This window comes from Tursiops truncatus, chromosome X, assembly GCF_011762595.2.
Source record: "Tursiops truncatus isolate mTurTru1 chromosome X, mTurTru1.mat.Y, whole genome shotgun sequence".
NCBI classification, from domain to species: Eukaryota; Metazoa; Chordata; class Mammalia; order Artiodactyla; family Delphinidae; genus Tursiops; species Tursiops truncatus.
In genome coordinates this window covers 28392175-28408738 of record NC_047055.1, presented here as the reverse complement: position 1 = coordinate 28408738, position 16564 = coordinate 28392175, and the positions used below count along the sequence as shown (strand labels likewise).

Below are 16564 nucleotides of genomic sequence, written 5' to 3'. Positions count from 1 at the left end.
TAAAGGGGTAATGAAAGGGAGGGGGCACAAAGGAGACTCCTGGGTGCTATGATATTCTTTTTTTTTTTTTTTTTTGGCTGCGCCGCCGGGCTTGCAGGATCTTAGTTCCCCGACCAGAGATTGAACCTGGGCCATGGCAGTGAAAAGACCAAGTCTTAACCACTGAACCGCCCGGGAATTCCCGATATTCTATTTCTTGACCTGGCTGCTGGTTATACAAGTGTGTTCAGTTTGTAAAAATTTGTCAAGCTGTACACTTGTGATCTGTGCACTTTTCTATATGTATGTCATAGTTTCTTTAAGTTTACATGAAAAAACTGGGCATCCAGGACATAAAAATAAATTTCTACTTTTTTTTTTTTTTTTTTTTTTTTTTTTTTGCTGCACGCAGGCCCCTCACTGCTGTGGCCTCTCCCATTGCAGAGCACAGGCTCCGGACGTGCAGGCTTAGTGGCCATGGCCCACGGGCCCAACCGCTCCGCGGCATGTGGGATCTTCCCGGACCGGGGCACGAACCCGCGTCCCCTGCATCGGCAGGCGGACTCTCAACCACTGCGCCACCAGGGAAGCCCCTCTACTATTTTTTTATCAATGTTTAACATCAAGTGATTTTCAATATAGTACTTTATTAGATCTCACTAAACGTAAAGATACATGCTTAGAAGCTTTGTTTGAAGTTTCATACTAAATAAAGAAAAACGAAAGTTCACAGATCCCTTTAGGGAACCACTTGTTTTTCCCATCATGGTAAAAATGGGCAAAATAAAACCATGTGAAACAACATGATGACAAACTCAACTCCAGTCTTTTGTCAGCAAATACTGTTGGAAGGCATCTAGAAAACACTGCTGAAGATTTGAACAAACAGTATTAGAATAAATGATGGAGTTTGGGAGGTTTGCTGTATAGCTGGGTAAAATCTTTCTAACATTTTCAGCTTTCTATTTGCTAGATTCTGTCTCAGTAATGAAATCCACAAAGAACTACTTTTTTGTGGGCTACTAAAGGAAAGATATAAAGAACAAGATATAGTATGTACAAAAAATGATTGGTTTAATTGTTTAAATTTTTATTGGAGTATAGTTGATTTACAATGTTGTGTTAGTTTCAGGTGTACAGCAAAGTGAATCAGTTATACATAAACATATATCCACTCTTTTTTAAATTCTATTTCCGTATAGGTCATTACAGAGTACTGAGATGGTTTAATCTTTTTTAAACGCCTTACAGAAAAAGAGGAAATGCAGTTTTTTACTCTAATGAAGTGCTGTTTTGACAGGAATATTTTTCAAAAGGTGGGGATGAATTTCAAGGTAAGTTTACTGAAAAAGTTGGCAACCTTTCACAGCAAAGATATTGAAGCCTGGAATGTACAAACTGCTATAGGATTCACGAATATCCTACAGAAACTAGACTTTTGATATGTTCATAGTACTCTATTTTGTAACAAGGTAGGGAGTGACACTCCCTTTGTCACTTCCCCACCACACAGAGGTTAGCTGGTTATTTTGTGGCAAACTCCTTAAAAGAGTTTTCAAACTAAAAGATAGCTTCCTTTCACACAAAGGTACGTGTTTCAAATATACTGACCTTTTCTGTGGTGTCCTTTAACAGTCAGTGGCTATTTTTTTTTTTTTTTTTTTTTTGCTGTACGCGGGCCTCTCACTGTTGTGGCCTCTCCCGTTGCGGAGCACAGGCTCTGGACGCGCAGGCTCAGCGGCCATGGCTCACGGGCCCAGCCGCTCCGCTGCATGTGGGATCTTCCCAGACCGGGGCACGAACCCGTGTCCCCTGCATCGGCAGGCGGACTCTCAACCACTGCGCCACCAGGGAAGTCCCAGTGGCTATTTTTTAAAAACCATTATAATAAACACACTCAATATAGCTCTTCAAGGTTAAGTTGATATTTTAACACTGAGTGAGAAAATTACTGCTTTGGATGGAAACTCAGTTCATGGAGAGAGCATTTGGAGAACAGATATTTGTGTTTTCATTGTTATGTAATTTTATTGCCAAAAATGATTAAGTTGCATACCTAGAAAACCTCTCATATCTACACACTTAAAACCTGGGACTGAAAATATCTACCCTGAAAATGTCTTTCAAATGTAGAGTTTTGATGGATTTTGAACACATTTGTTAAAAGCACAAAAGCGGGGCTTCCCTGGTGGTGCAGTGGTTAAGAGTCCGCCTGCCGATGCAGGGGACACGGGTTCGTGCCCCGGTCCGGGAAGATCCCACATGCCGCGGAGCGGCTGGGCCCGTGAGCCATGGCCGCTGAGCCTATGCGTCCGGAGCCTGTGCTCCGCAATGGGAGGAGGCCACAACATTGAGAGGCCCGCGTGCCGAAAAAAAAAAAAAAAACATAAAACACAAAAGTGCAGCAAGTGCTGATTGGTTGGCAAGAACAAATGATTGGCATCAGGAAAGGTGATGGTTTACCAGCTGAATTTCATCAAAAGCTGTTTCATAATTGGTGGGTGGAATAGGAAAAGGAGAATCATGACGATGTGGTAAACTCAGCCCATGGAATTTGTCTTCCATTGAGAGCTGTGCATCTTTTTCAGACATCTTCCTCATCTATGGCAGCTGCTGAAACCAAGTGCTGAAATAAATTAAACTTAGAACCACACCTTCACACAGCTGTATTATAGCGTATAATTATAGCTGTATTACTGTATTACTATATTAACCCAAGATATTTTTTTAATGAAGCATATGCGATCACATTCTCTGTAGGAAAAAAATGTATTCATAACATTTTATTTATTTATTTATTTTTGGCTTGCATTGGGTCTTTTTTTTTTTTGCGGTACGTGGGCCTCTCACTGTTGTGGCCTCTCCCGTTGCGGAGCACAGGCTCCGGACGCGCAGGCTCAGCGGCCATGGCTCACGGGCCCAGCCGCTCCGCGGCATGTGGGATCTTCCCGGACCGGGGCACGAACCCGTGCCCCCTGCATCGGCAGGCGGACTCCCAACCACATCACCACCAGGGAAGCCCTGCATTGGGTCTTCGTTGCTGCGCGCGGGCCTAGTTGCGGCGAGCGGGAACTGCTCTTGATTGCAGTGCACAGACTTCTCATTGCGGCGGCTTCTCCTGTTGTGGAGTTCAGGCTGTAGGCGCGCGGGCTTCAGCAGTTGTGACTCACGGGCTCCAGAGTGCAGGCTCAGCAGCTGTGGTTCAGGGGCTTAGCTGCTCCACAGCCTGCGGGATCCTCCCGGAACAGGGCTCGAACCCATGTCCCCTGCATTGGCAGGCGGACTCTTAACCATTGCGCCACCAGGGAAGCCCTCATAACATTTTAGTGAGAGTCAAAATAGTTTTCTGTACTACAAATATTATAAAAAGTTTAAACTGTTTGAAAATACTGTTTATTTCATCCTTGTCTCATCCTTTTAAAATGTCCTTTTTGTGTATGCTTTAGAACATACATAATGTATTAGTAGAGTAACACATGCACATGATTTTATAAAACACTCAAGCATTGAGAATACTTCTCAAAATATTTTTAGTAGAGGGGTGTGCAATCGAAAAAGTTGGGAGGACTTCCCTGGTGGCGCAGTGGTTAAGAATCCGCCTGCCAATGCAGGGGACACGGGTTCGATCCCTGGTCCGGTAAGATCCCACATGCTGCAGAGCAACTAAGCCCGTGCACCACAACTACTGAGCCTGTGTTCTAGAGCTCGCGAGCCACAACTCCTGAGGCTGCGAGCCACAACTACTGAGCCCACATGCCACAACTACTGAAGCCTGCACACCTAGAGCCCGTGCTCTGCAACAAGAGAAGCCACGGCAATGAGAAGCCCGGGCACTGCAACGATGAGTAGACCCCGCTCGCTGCAAGTAGAGAAAGCCTGCATGCAGCAACGAAGACCCAACTCAGCCAAAAATAAATTTAAAAAAAAGTTGGGAGACCACTGCTTGAATAGTGTCTACCTTGTTTTAGGGCATTAACGAGGTCATGAATGCAATGTGCTCGGCACATATTAAGTCCTCAGTGAGTATTGGCTCTTTGGCTCTTATGATATCCTCTATACGAGTGATGCATTAGAGGCAGTGTGAAATGATGGTGAAAAGCAAGAGCCTTGCAGTCAGGCAAAGTTGGATGCGTTCCCCTGCCACTTACTAACTGAGAGAATGTGACCAATGAACTTCGCAGGATTTCCCTGGTAGCGCGGTGGTTACGAATCTGCCTGCCAATGCAGGGGACACGGGTTTGTGCCCTGGTCCACGAAGATCCCACATGCCTTGAAGCAACTAAGCCCGTGCGTCACAACTACTAAGCCTGTGCTCTAGAACCCACGAGCCACAACTACTGAGCCCACGTGCCACAACTACTGAAGCCCGCACGCCTAGAGCCGGTGCTCCGCAAAAAGAGAAGCCACCAAAATGAGACACACACGCACCGCAACCAGAGAAAGCCCACGTGCAGCAACGAAGACCCAATGCAGCCAAAAATAAATAAATAAATTAATTAATTTAAAAATCCTTTCTCCTTCCCACTTCCTTTAAAAGAAAAACAAACAAACTTCGCTGGGCCTCAATTTCTCATTAGTCCCCATCTCTTAGAGTTGTTATAAAGATTAAGAGAGATAATGCACTCTTTTGGTAACAGCTTCATTGAAATATAATTCACATACCATAAATGTCACCATTTTAAAGTGTACCATTCAGTGGGTTTTAGTATGTTCACAAGGTTGCACAACCACTGCCAATATCTAATCCAGAACACTTTCATTACCCCAAAAAGAAACCTGTGCCCATTAGCAGTCGCTCTCCATGCTCCCTTCCCCTCCCCTACTCCCCCCACCTAGCCTAGGCAACCACTAACTTACTTTCTGTCTCTGTGGACTTGCCTCTTCTGGACATTTCATATAAATGGTATCAGACTATATGTGGTCTTTTGTGTCTGGCTTCTTTCACATAGCACAGTGCTTTCAGGGTTCCTCCATGTTATATGTAGCAAGCATCATTACTTAATTCCTTTTTATTACTGGATAATATTCCATTGCATGGATATACCACATTTTGTTTATCCCCTCATCAGCTGATGGACACTGGGGCTGTTTCTACCTTTTGGCTATTGTGAATAGTGCGGCTATGAATACTCGTGCATGATAAGGCATGTTTAATGCTCAGCACAGGGCCTGCCAGGCACCTAAGTGCTCAATACCAGTAGGTGGTTGCTCTCCTTATCATTAGGGAGTGCTATCATTGGGAGATTTGGGACCCAGAGTGCCTGGATGTCAAAAAGGGTAGGTGAAAGTCACCAAGGACAGCATTCATTTACTGCACAGTGTCACCGAGAGCTGTCCCTGCCCACCTCACCCAAATAAGTAAGGCAGTGTGACACAGAGGCATGAGCACAGACCCACTCCACCACTTTTGAGCTGTGTGATGCCGGGCAAGTCACTTAACCTCTCTCAACCTTGTGTGTAAGTTGGACATAATTAGTCTTGTCTACATAGCTCACAGGCTTGCTGCCTGGGTCAAAGAGTTAAGTTAAAAATATGGGGCTTCCCTGGTGGCGCAGTGGTTGAGAGTCCGCCTGCCGATGCAGGGGACGCGGGTTCGTGCCCCGGTTCGGGAAGATCCCACATGCCGCGGAGCGGCTGGGCCCGTGAGCCATGGCCGCTGAGCCTGCGCGTCCGGAGCCTGTGCTCCGCAACGGGAGAGGCCACAACAGTGAGAGGCCCGCTACCGCAAAAAAAAAAAAAAAAAATGAAAGCACTTTGAAAACCATAAAGCATTATTATTCCAAACCTTACATATTACAGAAACTAACGGCTCTCGAATAGAGTAAGGAAGCACTTTGTTCCGCTCACCATTCTCCCTCTCTCTCCAGCTTGTTCACATTCTCTTCAACATGACACCCTGGCCTTCTCACCACAGCCCCTGATGCTAGTACCTCCTTCCTTGCATCTACTTAAGGGCCAAGGGTGAGCAGCCTGATCCTGGGTAAAAACCTGAATTCACATCAAGAAAAAGCCTGCCATGTCTCTATTTCCAGGTAGAAATCTGTGCGACCTTTCCGGTTTTCTCAATAGCTAGCTGGTTAGAGCGCCCTCGTGTGTCTCCACGTGGTAATACCTGAGGTCTTTCCTGAGAGGTGACTTTTTCATCGCAGCCTCAGTAAAAGGTGTAATGGAAATTTTTTTCTCGTCACACTTCATGGCCCATGCTTGACACTTGGACTCCAGTTAAGCCATTGCAGCCCGAGTCTTAGGCAGGTTTCCTGCTTGCGCTCAGGCCTAAAGATTTCTTCCTGCTCCCTGCCCACACCTTTCTCCTCAGTCATTTTGAAAAACCCTGGTCTCACCGTTCACAGATGTCAACTTGGTCTTACCACCTTCTATTATTCCAAGCTTATCCAGCTCCCAAAGTAAGATCATATGTTTTTCTAAAAAGGGAAGAAAGTAAATCCAAAATAATAGAAAAGTGTGTTTTAAGTGTTTACTATATATATAAAACTATATATATATATTATATATATATATAAATATATATATATTTACTATATATAGTAAAACTATATATATATATGATTTGTTCTATAGTCTAAGGAAAAGGTATCGAGAATGTTAAACCTTTCACAGGGGTCTCCTCATGGAAAGCCCTGACACTTGGGAAGGGGTAAATGATGATCAGAGACAGTGATGTCTGGCAGTGCGTGCTTGCGTGCGCGCGCACACGAACACATGCTTACACACTCTCACACGCTCTTCTGCTCAGGGAGCTTTCTCTCTCGTGGCTTTCTCTCTCACTGAGAATCATGTGATGATATCAGCTCAGGTCTTTGGAGGAAAGAAAACTTATATTTTATATCTGGAACCTCAAGAATGTTCCCTGCAGGGACTTCCCTGGTGGTCCAGTGGTTAAGACTGCACACTTCCATGGCAGGGGGCGTGGGTTCAGTCCCTGGTCGGGGAAGTAAGATCCCACATGCCACGCGGCGTGGCAAAAAAAAAAAAAAAAAAAAAGTTCCCTGCTCCCTCCATCAGGTACCGCTATGAAAGCCTGAGGGACTTTACTTCCCATATTCCACACATTCCCCTCATGCCTGCTCTGCAGCCATGGATTTTTCTGAATCCATGAGCCCCATTGGCAAACTCCACTGCGAGCCAAAGATACATGTGCTTTTGGCTTCACCCCAGGAGCATGTTCCTGAAAAGTTGCGGGCAAATTAAATTTTTGCAGGTCAGTTATGATTCCCCACCGGCTTCCAATGAGACTTTTGAGCTGCGCTCTCTCCTCCTCAAGATTGATTTTCAACACTTCAGCTTGAAGTTTCTCTGCCTCTTGCCATCCTCTCTGACAGTTAAACCTCATCTGGAAAATGAAGAACCTGACCGAGGAAACATTAAGAATTCTCGAATAGTCCAGGACCTATAAAAAATACACTAGAGAGGCTGCCATTTGGAAAAGACACCAGGTACCACCATTCAAACTGCAAACCCTCACCCTACATCCAGCTTTTGGAGAGGTTATTTCCAAGGGCTTGAGGGGTTTTGCCCCACTCTCTTGGGGGGCAGCAGCTGCCTCGGGGGATGGGCATTTTCAGTTTAGGAGGATCTTTACTACCCTTCTGCTTTCTGTTCTCTTCACCCCACTCCCAGGTGTCAGATTCCAGAGACCTGTTGACTGAAGAAAAACACACAACCCAAAAGTTGCAGGTTATGTTTTATTCAGCGGACTTACTGAGGACTCTAGCCTGGGAGGCAGCCTCTCCGAGAGCTCTAAGGAACTGTGGCAAAGAAGTAAAGGAGGAGCCACGATATACGGGAGTTTTTGCAAGAAAAAATAAAAACATGTGTTCAAACATCAAAGACTACAGCTAATCACAGAAAACAGACATCTCAAAGTAGTGATTTTAGCCTCCCCCCCTTTTTTTTGGCCATGCCGTGCAGCTTGTGGGATCTTAGTTCCCCGGCCAGGGATTGAACCCAGAGCCCTCAGCAGTGAGAGCATAGAGTCCTAACCAATGGACCACCAGGGAATTCCCTAGCCCTTTTCTCTGTATGGCAAGATGCAAGAGTCTGGGCTCATGGAAATTATTCCTTAGATAAGCATCTTAACTATCTAGGGCCAGTATCCTGTTTTTCTCCATCCTGAGTTCCCCTCAGGGCACGCCGTGGGGCCGTGGGGGACGGTGGCTGCAGGGGCTCCTGGCTTGATGGTAGTTGACTTTCATTGTTCACTAGACTAGCAGGCAGCATTCTTTGTTTACTGGAATGGCAGGTGATACTCTTTGTCTACAGACCCTCTCTCCCGAAATAGAGATGGGTGCTGTGGTCCCGGGGAACCATGTATGCAATTGGTGACCTAGACAAAGCACTTGGTAATAAGTAAAGAGTTGCTAGGGAAGCACCTTGGCTCTGGTCTCTGGCAACAGTTAAGCAAGGGCACGTGTGCCCTGGGTCTGTGATGCTGGTCAGGCGACTGCCCTTGCAGTCTTTGAACCGGAACCAGAGATATTATTAGTGCTGATAGCGAAGGGAACTGCCTGCTTAGTGGCGAGGAAAATTAATAGTCCAAGCGTTCTCCCATCCTGCATTCTCCATGCTGGCATTTTGATTAAAAGAAATACTGCTGCAGCTGTTTGCATATTCTAGAAGTGTGTGTGCATGTGTGCGGTTTAGTGTTTACAGATTTGGGGTTGTGGAGGGGAGTTTCCAGAGCAACGGAAGTAGCTGCTTGTCAGTCAGGGTTCATTTTGAAAATGAAAGCCTGAAAGCTTGGGGCCCACTCTGGGCCTGGGCCTGGTCTCCGAGGAGCCGGCAAAAGCCAGGAGTTGCCTTTGGTTAGTCAGCTCAGTGAAGCAACCACTTGATCACCTTTTGCCTTTTTCTTTTACGAATTGACCAAGTCTATGAGCTGCTTTTGGTGTCCTGCAGATTCAGTCTGAGGCAGGGATGTGGGAGTGGGCATCGAGGTTCTGGCCGAAGACACCTCCCCCAACACGTACACACACGATTACATTTCCCCAGGCTGCCAGACCAGAACGAGGTAACCTATTTCTCACACACTACTAGGTACACAAGGGTAGTATGACTAGTCATCAAAGAGTTTAGTTTAATTGGCCTATGTCAGAGTAAAGGGAGAGAAATACAACACAAGGCTGTCTGTTCTGGGTGCCGGAGGAGTAATACAAACAGATGGTTGGGGGAGCGAGGGATCACTCTGGGCTGGGGTAATCGGAGGAGGCTTACTGGAGAAGGTGGCAACTGAGGCCAACCTTGAAGGACAGGGGGGAGAACTTCACCAAATAGAAGCTATGAGGGAGGACATTCTCGGTAGAGGAGGGCAAGTTCAAGATATGCTCAGGTTAGAACAAGTCCATCCGTTTGGCTGGAATTTGGGATTTGTGTGAATGGTTTGCTGTTGATAAGCTTGGTTTGAAGGCCAGATCCTCTGCGCCAGAACAAAGGCCGCGGTGTCACACAGACTTGCTCTGCCACTTCCTTCGGTGTGACCTTGGGCAAATGGCCTAATCTCTTTGCAAAGCGAGGACAGTAACAATACTTAGCTCTTGAGATCCTTGGGCGGGTGATAGAATGAACATATATAAAGCATTTAGCAAAGTGGCACATAAAAAGTATTTTAAAAAATGGATTACAAATGCATAGGCTGTCATGAAGGAAAGCTCCAGCTCTTTAGGGCTGACCCCAAATATCTGAGGGCAAAGGTGGAAAAGCCTCTGATACCTTCCATCACTGTGGGACCCAGTAGAGTGGGCTGGCTTGGCCTGAGTCCCCATTCCCTCTGGCCTAGACTGTTGGAATAGTCTCCTGGCTTTCTGCCTCTGCCTCTCCCATAATCATCTTCCTAAAGACCACCTTAATCATGGCTGTATTCCTCTCTGGCTCAAGAACCTTCTATGGCTCCCCACTGCTCATGACTGAACTCCCTAACATGGGGCGGGGGGGGGGGGGAGGCAAGAACTACCATTTATTGAGAGAAGAGCCAAGAGGATGCTAATGTTAGGACTAAAAAGGTAAAATACCCTCCTCTTTTAAAAGCCTTGAAACTCGGAATTCGCGGAAATCAGCAGGTCCCTCAGGGAGAGAGCGGGATGCATCTCTGAAGAGGGTAAGGCGTTCGTGGCCGATGGCTCAGATTCACCAGTACCTGCTTCTTCAAGCCAAGCTGGGAAAGGTTAAAGAGAAGAGGGCGGAGAGAGGAGTAGGGAGCCTCGGGGAAGCAGGGGGTAGCCCTTCTCAGTTCCCTGGAAGGGCTTTTACGCCTGGACACTTTCTCGAATTTCTCTGTAGGAATCCCGGGCAGCTCCGGCGCTGCGGGAAGGGTCAAGGCCACACAAAGGGCAGTGCAAGCGAACCCGAGTCACATGGGGCAGCCAAGCCGCCTCCGTGAATGCGAGGCGCGGGACAAAGACGGCTCGGGGACAAAGTGCAGGGAGACTCCTGAGGAGATAAGAGGGAAGGGCGAAGGAAGGGGCGGAGAGCGACCGCCCCGGAGCTGTAAGGACCGCGCTGCCGGAGGCCTTGGCTGGAAGCCGAACTCAGCCCACCGCGGAGGGGGCTCCCTAGAGCCTCTTCACCCAGCAACTGCGGGGATGCTGAGAACCCGGCTGCTGGGGCAGCTGGGCTGCTCCCGTTGGCGCTCGGGGCTAGCGCGCAGCCCGCCCCCGCGTCCGCCCCACAGTTGCCCACGCCGTGCGGGAGGCGGGGCCGCCCAGCTCACCTGGCCGTTTGGGGCGGGGCCGCCCGCGACCCGGGGAAGTGTAGGTGGCGGCGGTACCCGGGGTGCAGGAAAGGGGCTCTACCCGGGGGCATGGCCGGAGCTCCCACCCCTCCAGGCCCCCCCACCGCCCGTGCCGGGGGCCCTCCCTCGGCTCGCTCGCGCTCTCCCTCCCTCTCCTCCCCTCCTTCGCTCCCTCCCTCCGAGCCCAATTGCTCAAGCCGCTTCCTTCCCCAACGCCAGCGCCAGTTCCTCTCTTGGTGGGGCCCGGGAAGGGCAGCAAACGCTAGACACTGGAACAGCCGCGGCGGCAGGACCATGGCCGAGCCCCGAGGGGCCGCGAAGCCGGCACCCAAGGCCTCCTTCGCACCGACCGAGCTCAGCCTGCGGAGCGCCCCGCAGCCCCGCCCCTCGAGAGTGGACACCGTCAGCCTGGGCAGGTACCGGGGCAACGCCACCACCGCCTTCCACCGCTCGGTGATGCCCTCGGGAACAGTCTCGGGGCGCCGGCGGGGAGCGCTGCGGGAGCTGTTGGGGCTGCAGGGGGCGGCTCCCGCCGGGTGGCTGTCGGAGGAGCGCCCCGAGGAGCAGTCCCCGGGCGGGCCGAACGCACCGAGCGGTAGCGGGCTATGCCTGGAGCCCCGGGAGCACGCGTGGATACTGGCGGCCGCTGAGGGCCGCTTTGAGGCGCTGCAGGAGCTGCTGGAGGTCGAGCCGGGGCTGCTCCTGCGGGGCGACCCGATCACGGGCTACACGGTGCTGCACTGGCTGGCCAAGCACGGGCGCCACGAGGAACTCATCCTGGTGCACGACTTCGCCCAGCGCAGGGGGCTGCGGCTCGACGTGAGCGCCCCGGGTAGCGGCGGCCTCACGCCCCTCCACCTGGCGGCCCTGCAGGGCCACGATATGGTCGTCAAGGTGCTGGTGGGCGCCTTGGGGGCAGACCCCACGCGCCGCGACCACAGCGGCCACCGGGCCTGTCACTACCTGCGGCCCGACGCGCCCTGGAGCCTGCGGGAGCTGTCGGGGGCCGAGGACTGGGAGACGGCGGGCAGCAGCGAGCGTAACAACGCCAACAACAACAGCAGCGGCGGCGGCGCCGCGTGTACGCCGAGACGCGCCTCCAGCGCAGTGGGCGCGTCGGTCGTGGAGACAGCGGCGGCGGCGCCCGCCAAGGGGAAGGACTCCGTGGGCAGACGGGTGGCGCAAATTCAAGGCCTTCTCCGCCATATGTTCCCCTTCTTCCAGGACCGTTGAAGGAGACGGAGACTGGAGAGCGTGGAGGGACCAAGACGCTGCGGCGGGGCCGTGGTCCCGGGTGGTCCCTGGCGGTCCCTGGCGGTCCCGGGTGGTCCCGGGTGGTCCCTGGCGGTCCCGGATCCCACCGAAGGGGCGGCGCCTCGGACGCAGCTCGGGCCGCAGCCGTGGGCGCTGGTCCTGCAGGGAGCAGATCACCTCGGGGTCCGTCTCAGGCACCTGTCTCAGGAGTACAGTCACCGGCCAGGAGACGCGGGGACCAGGGCACGCCTAACCGAGGGAGACCAAGGACCAAGCCTTCCTGGCGCCGAATCCCCAAACTACAGGATTGAGTTAGGAGCAGAAGCGTGGTCCTGCTTGGGAGAGGGAAAGTTAGCTTCCAGTAGACATTTCTGGGCAGGTGGAAGCTCTGGGTTTATTAGGAAACATTTGCTAGAAGAATGAGTTAAGATTGTAAACCACTGACGCAGAGGAAGCGCCTAACTGCAGTTAACGGGTCTGACTCGGCTGTTAACGGGTCACTTTGTGAGGGCAGGCTCAGCCCCTGTCAACCTGCTCCTGAGACAACCAGGCCTTACCCATACGGTTTGGTTTCTAATGTATCATGAATGACTTCTTAAGCATATTAAAGTGGCATATGTTTTCCTTTCACATTACAAAGCTGTCCTTTGAATGACTTTTTTTTTTTTTCCATCAACCACCTCTTCCCTGTGTTTGCAGGGAAGAGGTCACCAACCCACGGCTGCGAGCTAGTGATCCGGAACAGTCTCTGGATCTCATTTGCACAGCAAGTGGCCAAGGTGTGCACCAAAGGAGCTACTTTCCCCTTGGCTCTGAGTAGAGACACACAGTTTACCTGTCTCCTGGGCTCTTTAGCATCTAGGTCTGGCCTCTTGCACAAGTCTCATCCCAGAGGAGTTGTCTGCAGGGAGCAGAGGGGAGGTAAAAGGAAAAAGCCTCCAAATATGTATTTCTAATATTTCCTGGTGAGTCATGTAATTTACCTTGACTTCTGCCCTCCAATGAGACACACCCCCTGGCATTTTTTCCAAGATAGGGCTTTAATCATCAGCATTGTGGGTTTCTTTTAGTTACATTTACAGGTGGGTTGATTTGAGCTGAAAGGAGGGAGAAGCAGTTGGTGGCTGGAAATCCGTGCTGCTTTCGAGAACAGCATATTTTCAAAATAGCACTGTATCCCTGGAGGGTTGGGTAGCCCTTGCAATGGACTGCTGTGTCCCCAGCCCTCCCATCCCAGTCCTCTAAGGCCAGGGAGGAACTGAGTCACAATAAAACACAGCCCAGAGACACCACCCTGAGCCCGTCTGTCCAGGTTTCCATCTCTGCCTGGCGGGCCTGTTTGCCCCTTCTGTGCTCAAAACGTTCCCACCTGCCCTTAATAACGCATTAGATTCTTCCCATCCATGAAATGATCCAAATCTTTCCTATTGATTCTCAGCCTGTCCCGTGTCTCTAGGAACTATACCTTAAACATATTTACAGTGTAATGTAGCATTTCCTTTTTCTTCTTCTAAATGAACTTCTTTGGGAATTCCTCCGCCATCCAGTGGTTAGGGCTCGGCGCTTTCACTGTAGGGTCTTGAGTTCAATCCCTGGTTGGGAACTAAGATCCCACAAGCCGCGCGGCAGAGCCAAAAAAAGAAAAGAAACAAAAATGAACTTCTTTGATGTTTGCAGTGGGAGGGTGAGCAGCTCCTGGCTTGTGGCATTTGGAACGGGCATCTAGCATAGCCCTCCTCCACCCCCATGCCCATTTTATAGATGCAAATTGGCTAACTGATGCAGGACCGCGAGTTCTGCTCCACAACCTCTCCCTTGACAGCTGCCGAGGTGGGTTGGGTTTGGTGAAGGCGTCAGGGCAGGGCCTTCCTGCCACATGGTTGAGTCTGCGGACTCCTGGCTTGGAGGGAAGATTGGCATGTGCCTTCGTCCAACATTCAAAGGACACTTTTAACAGTAGTCCCCTCTTCATAGGAAAAGTTTGAACCTAAGCATCTTAACTATTAGCAGATTTGGGGACCTAAGACAAGCATCTGCCCTGCTCTTTCCAAAATGCACACCAAGTCAGCTGGAGGATTTGAAAGCGGCTTTCTGGAGTTTTTCCTGTAGTCAGCTATTCTTCCCCACAGATTTTTCTCATCATGTGATATTGCCTAGCCTACCTCCTCCATGTAAAATTGAGGTTTGGCTGCAGGGGACAAACCCCCATGCTGAAAACTCTCCATGCCTAACATCAAGCCATTGGCATTTCTGGTATGCTTTTCGAGGCAAATATGGTATGCTCACCCCAAGAGAAAGAACAAATTCCCTGAGAAACTTCTTTCCAGGGGAGCAAAACAGAGTTAAGCAGATGATGCAAATCTGCATTCTAGTGGGACAGGCAGACAAGAAAAGGAGGCAGAAGCAGGGCTCTGACAGGTAAGCATGGGGGTTGGAGTAGGGGGTGCTGCAAAGAGGGCGGGGCCTAACCCAGGCCAAAGGTGCAGGAAAGGCTTTCGTGGAGGAAGAGTACACCTGATCTGAGGCTGGAGGGGTGAGTGGGAGTCGCTCAGTGGAGACGGGAGAGCAGCCTCCTGGCAGGGCCACTGGAGTATACACGGATGCACATAGCAAGTACCAGGAGATGTGAGTCAGCCGGTTTGAAAGGAAGGTGGGAGCTGGGGAGTAATTAACGGCAACTCTGGAGAGGTGGATGGGGGTCCAGATCACTAAGGCTCTCATAGGTCATGCTGAAAGAGGAATACAGATTTTAACCTAGAGGTAGCTGGGAGCCATAGAAGTTTCTAAGCAGGGGAGTAACATGATGAGATTTTAGAAAAATCACTCTTCCGGTCACGTGGAGGATAGAGCCAAGTGGGGGAAAATGCATCATACAAGCAAAGCGTTTCAGGAGAAACGCTTCAAGGAAAGCCACGCTTCTGCTGGGAAGTTCAAAGCCCCCTGTGGAAGGCAGTGGCCTTCAAACTTGTTTTTTATTCTCTCTTTTGCTCAAATGGAGCTTACCTCAGAGCACCAGGTGTAAAACTAAGTGCGGAACCGCTCAGGTGAAGCTGGGTTGGGACCTCTCCCCCCCCGCCCCCCGATCCCGTGCCCCTGTCTTAGACCGGCGGGGGTCGCACAGTGGCCCCGGGAGCAAAATTGCCAAAACTGCTGGCGTGGTGAAAAGCGCTCAGCCTAACCTGGGTTCCGAAACCTGCTACTGATTAGTGACCTTGAGCAAATCACTCACCTCTCTGAGCTGCAGTTTCCTCATCAGTAAAATGGGAACAATACAAGCTCCCTTGCATGGTTGTTCTGATGATTCGAGAAAATACATATGCAACGCCTAACAGCGCTGCAGGACACATAGGAAATAGAAAATAACAGAGAATGTATTTATTAACAAATTTATTAACAAATAACTTCTTGTTTGGAAAAATTAAGGTACTCAGCAGGCTCTTGTGGTGAAACTACTTTATCTGCTAGGGTAGCCCAGGAGGGATCTTGTGGTTACCTGAATTATCCCACCTCTAAAATATGTCCACATTCATTGCAAATTATTTTCCCTCTGTACTAGATGAGTGGCTGCTCCTCAAAGGAGATATTGGTTCCTCTGCTGATGTCTTCACAGCCTACACACTTTTCCTTTAGACAAAATCGAAACAAGCCGACTTACCTTGTTCTCAGCCCCCAGAAGAAGTAAAAGCAGTAACTTAGTAAGTAATTGCCCACCAACTATTAAATAGGTTAGATATTATTTCCAGATAAAGCCATAAACTGGAGTCAGGGCTAAACCTGAAATCCTCTGAAGAGAATAAAAGCACACAAGTCGATCCGTCTCTTGACCCTGTTATCTATAGAAATGCCCCCTCCCATCCCAGCCAACATACCCTGCATTCCACACCCAGCCTCCCTGTTTTCTCTCTTTCTGTTCATTTTAACGAAGGGAAGGAGCACGCCTGTCTCCTTTCAAGATGTAACTCATGCTCTCAAGCCCGCCTCCTCCCACAGCCTAATTCCATCAGTTGTCCCTCTCCTGTATCTTGGAGCTCACCCTCAGTTTAGTTCAGTGCAATAAACGTTTGTTGAGCACCTACTAGGAGCCAGGCTCTTTGGGTGACAAACACTTCCCAGCCAAGCTTTTCCACAGGGAGGTCTCCTCCCTTAACATCTCCACTTCCTCAGCTCTTAATCACTCCTATGCATTCTGGTTTCTGCCTCTGTCATCCCAGCACAGCTGCTTCCACAAAGGTCTCCCATGATGACCTCCCGTCTGCCAAATGCAAGTCCTTACCTTTGTTCACTTCTTGGCAGCACTGGCCAATGTGGGCAACTTCCTCCTCCTTGAAACTCTCTTCTCTAGTCTTCCATGACCTTCTATGGCTTTAGTTGCTGGCACTTACCAGGTTGAAGTCATGGAAAGTTCACTCTACATTCTCTCCCTAAGTCATTTCATCCCTTCCCCCACTCACCCCTGCCCCCAACTCTGCTCCAGCCACACAGTCCTTGCTGTTCCTCAAAAGAGCCTTGTTCTCCTGAACTCTGGGATTCCTACATGCTGTTCCCTGTCCAGAAACACTCTTCCCTCTATTCCTTGCCCCCTTTCAC

At 50.0% G+C, this 16564-nt stretch overlaps 1 protein-coding gene across 1 annotated transcript; it reads left to right on the top strand.

The window, feature by feature from the left end:
- The first annotated feature begins 10542 nt into the window (after positions 1 to 10542).
- On the top strand, positions 10543 to 12616 carry SOWAHD (sosondowah ankyrin repeat domain family member D). The gene has a single exon (XM_019949425.3). The coding sequence runs from the start codon at positions 10793 to 10795 to the stop codon at positions 11954 to 11956; it is 1164 nt and encodes a 387-aa protein (XP_019804984.1). The 5' UTR covers positions 10543 to 10792; the 3' UTR covers positions 11957 to 12616.
- The last annotated feature ends 3948 nt before the right edge of the window (positions 12617 to 16564 follow it).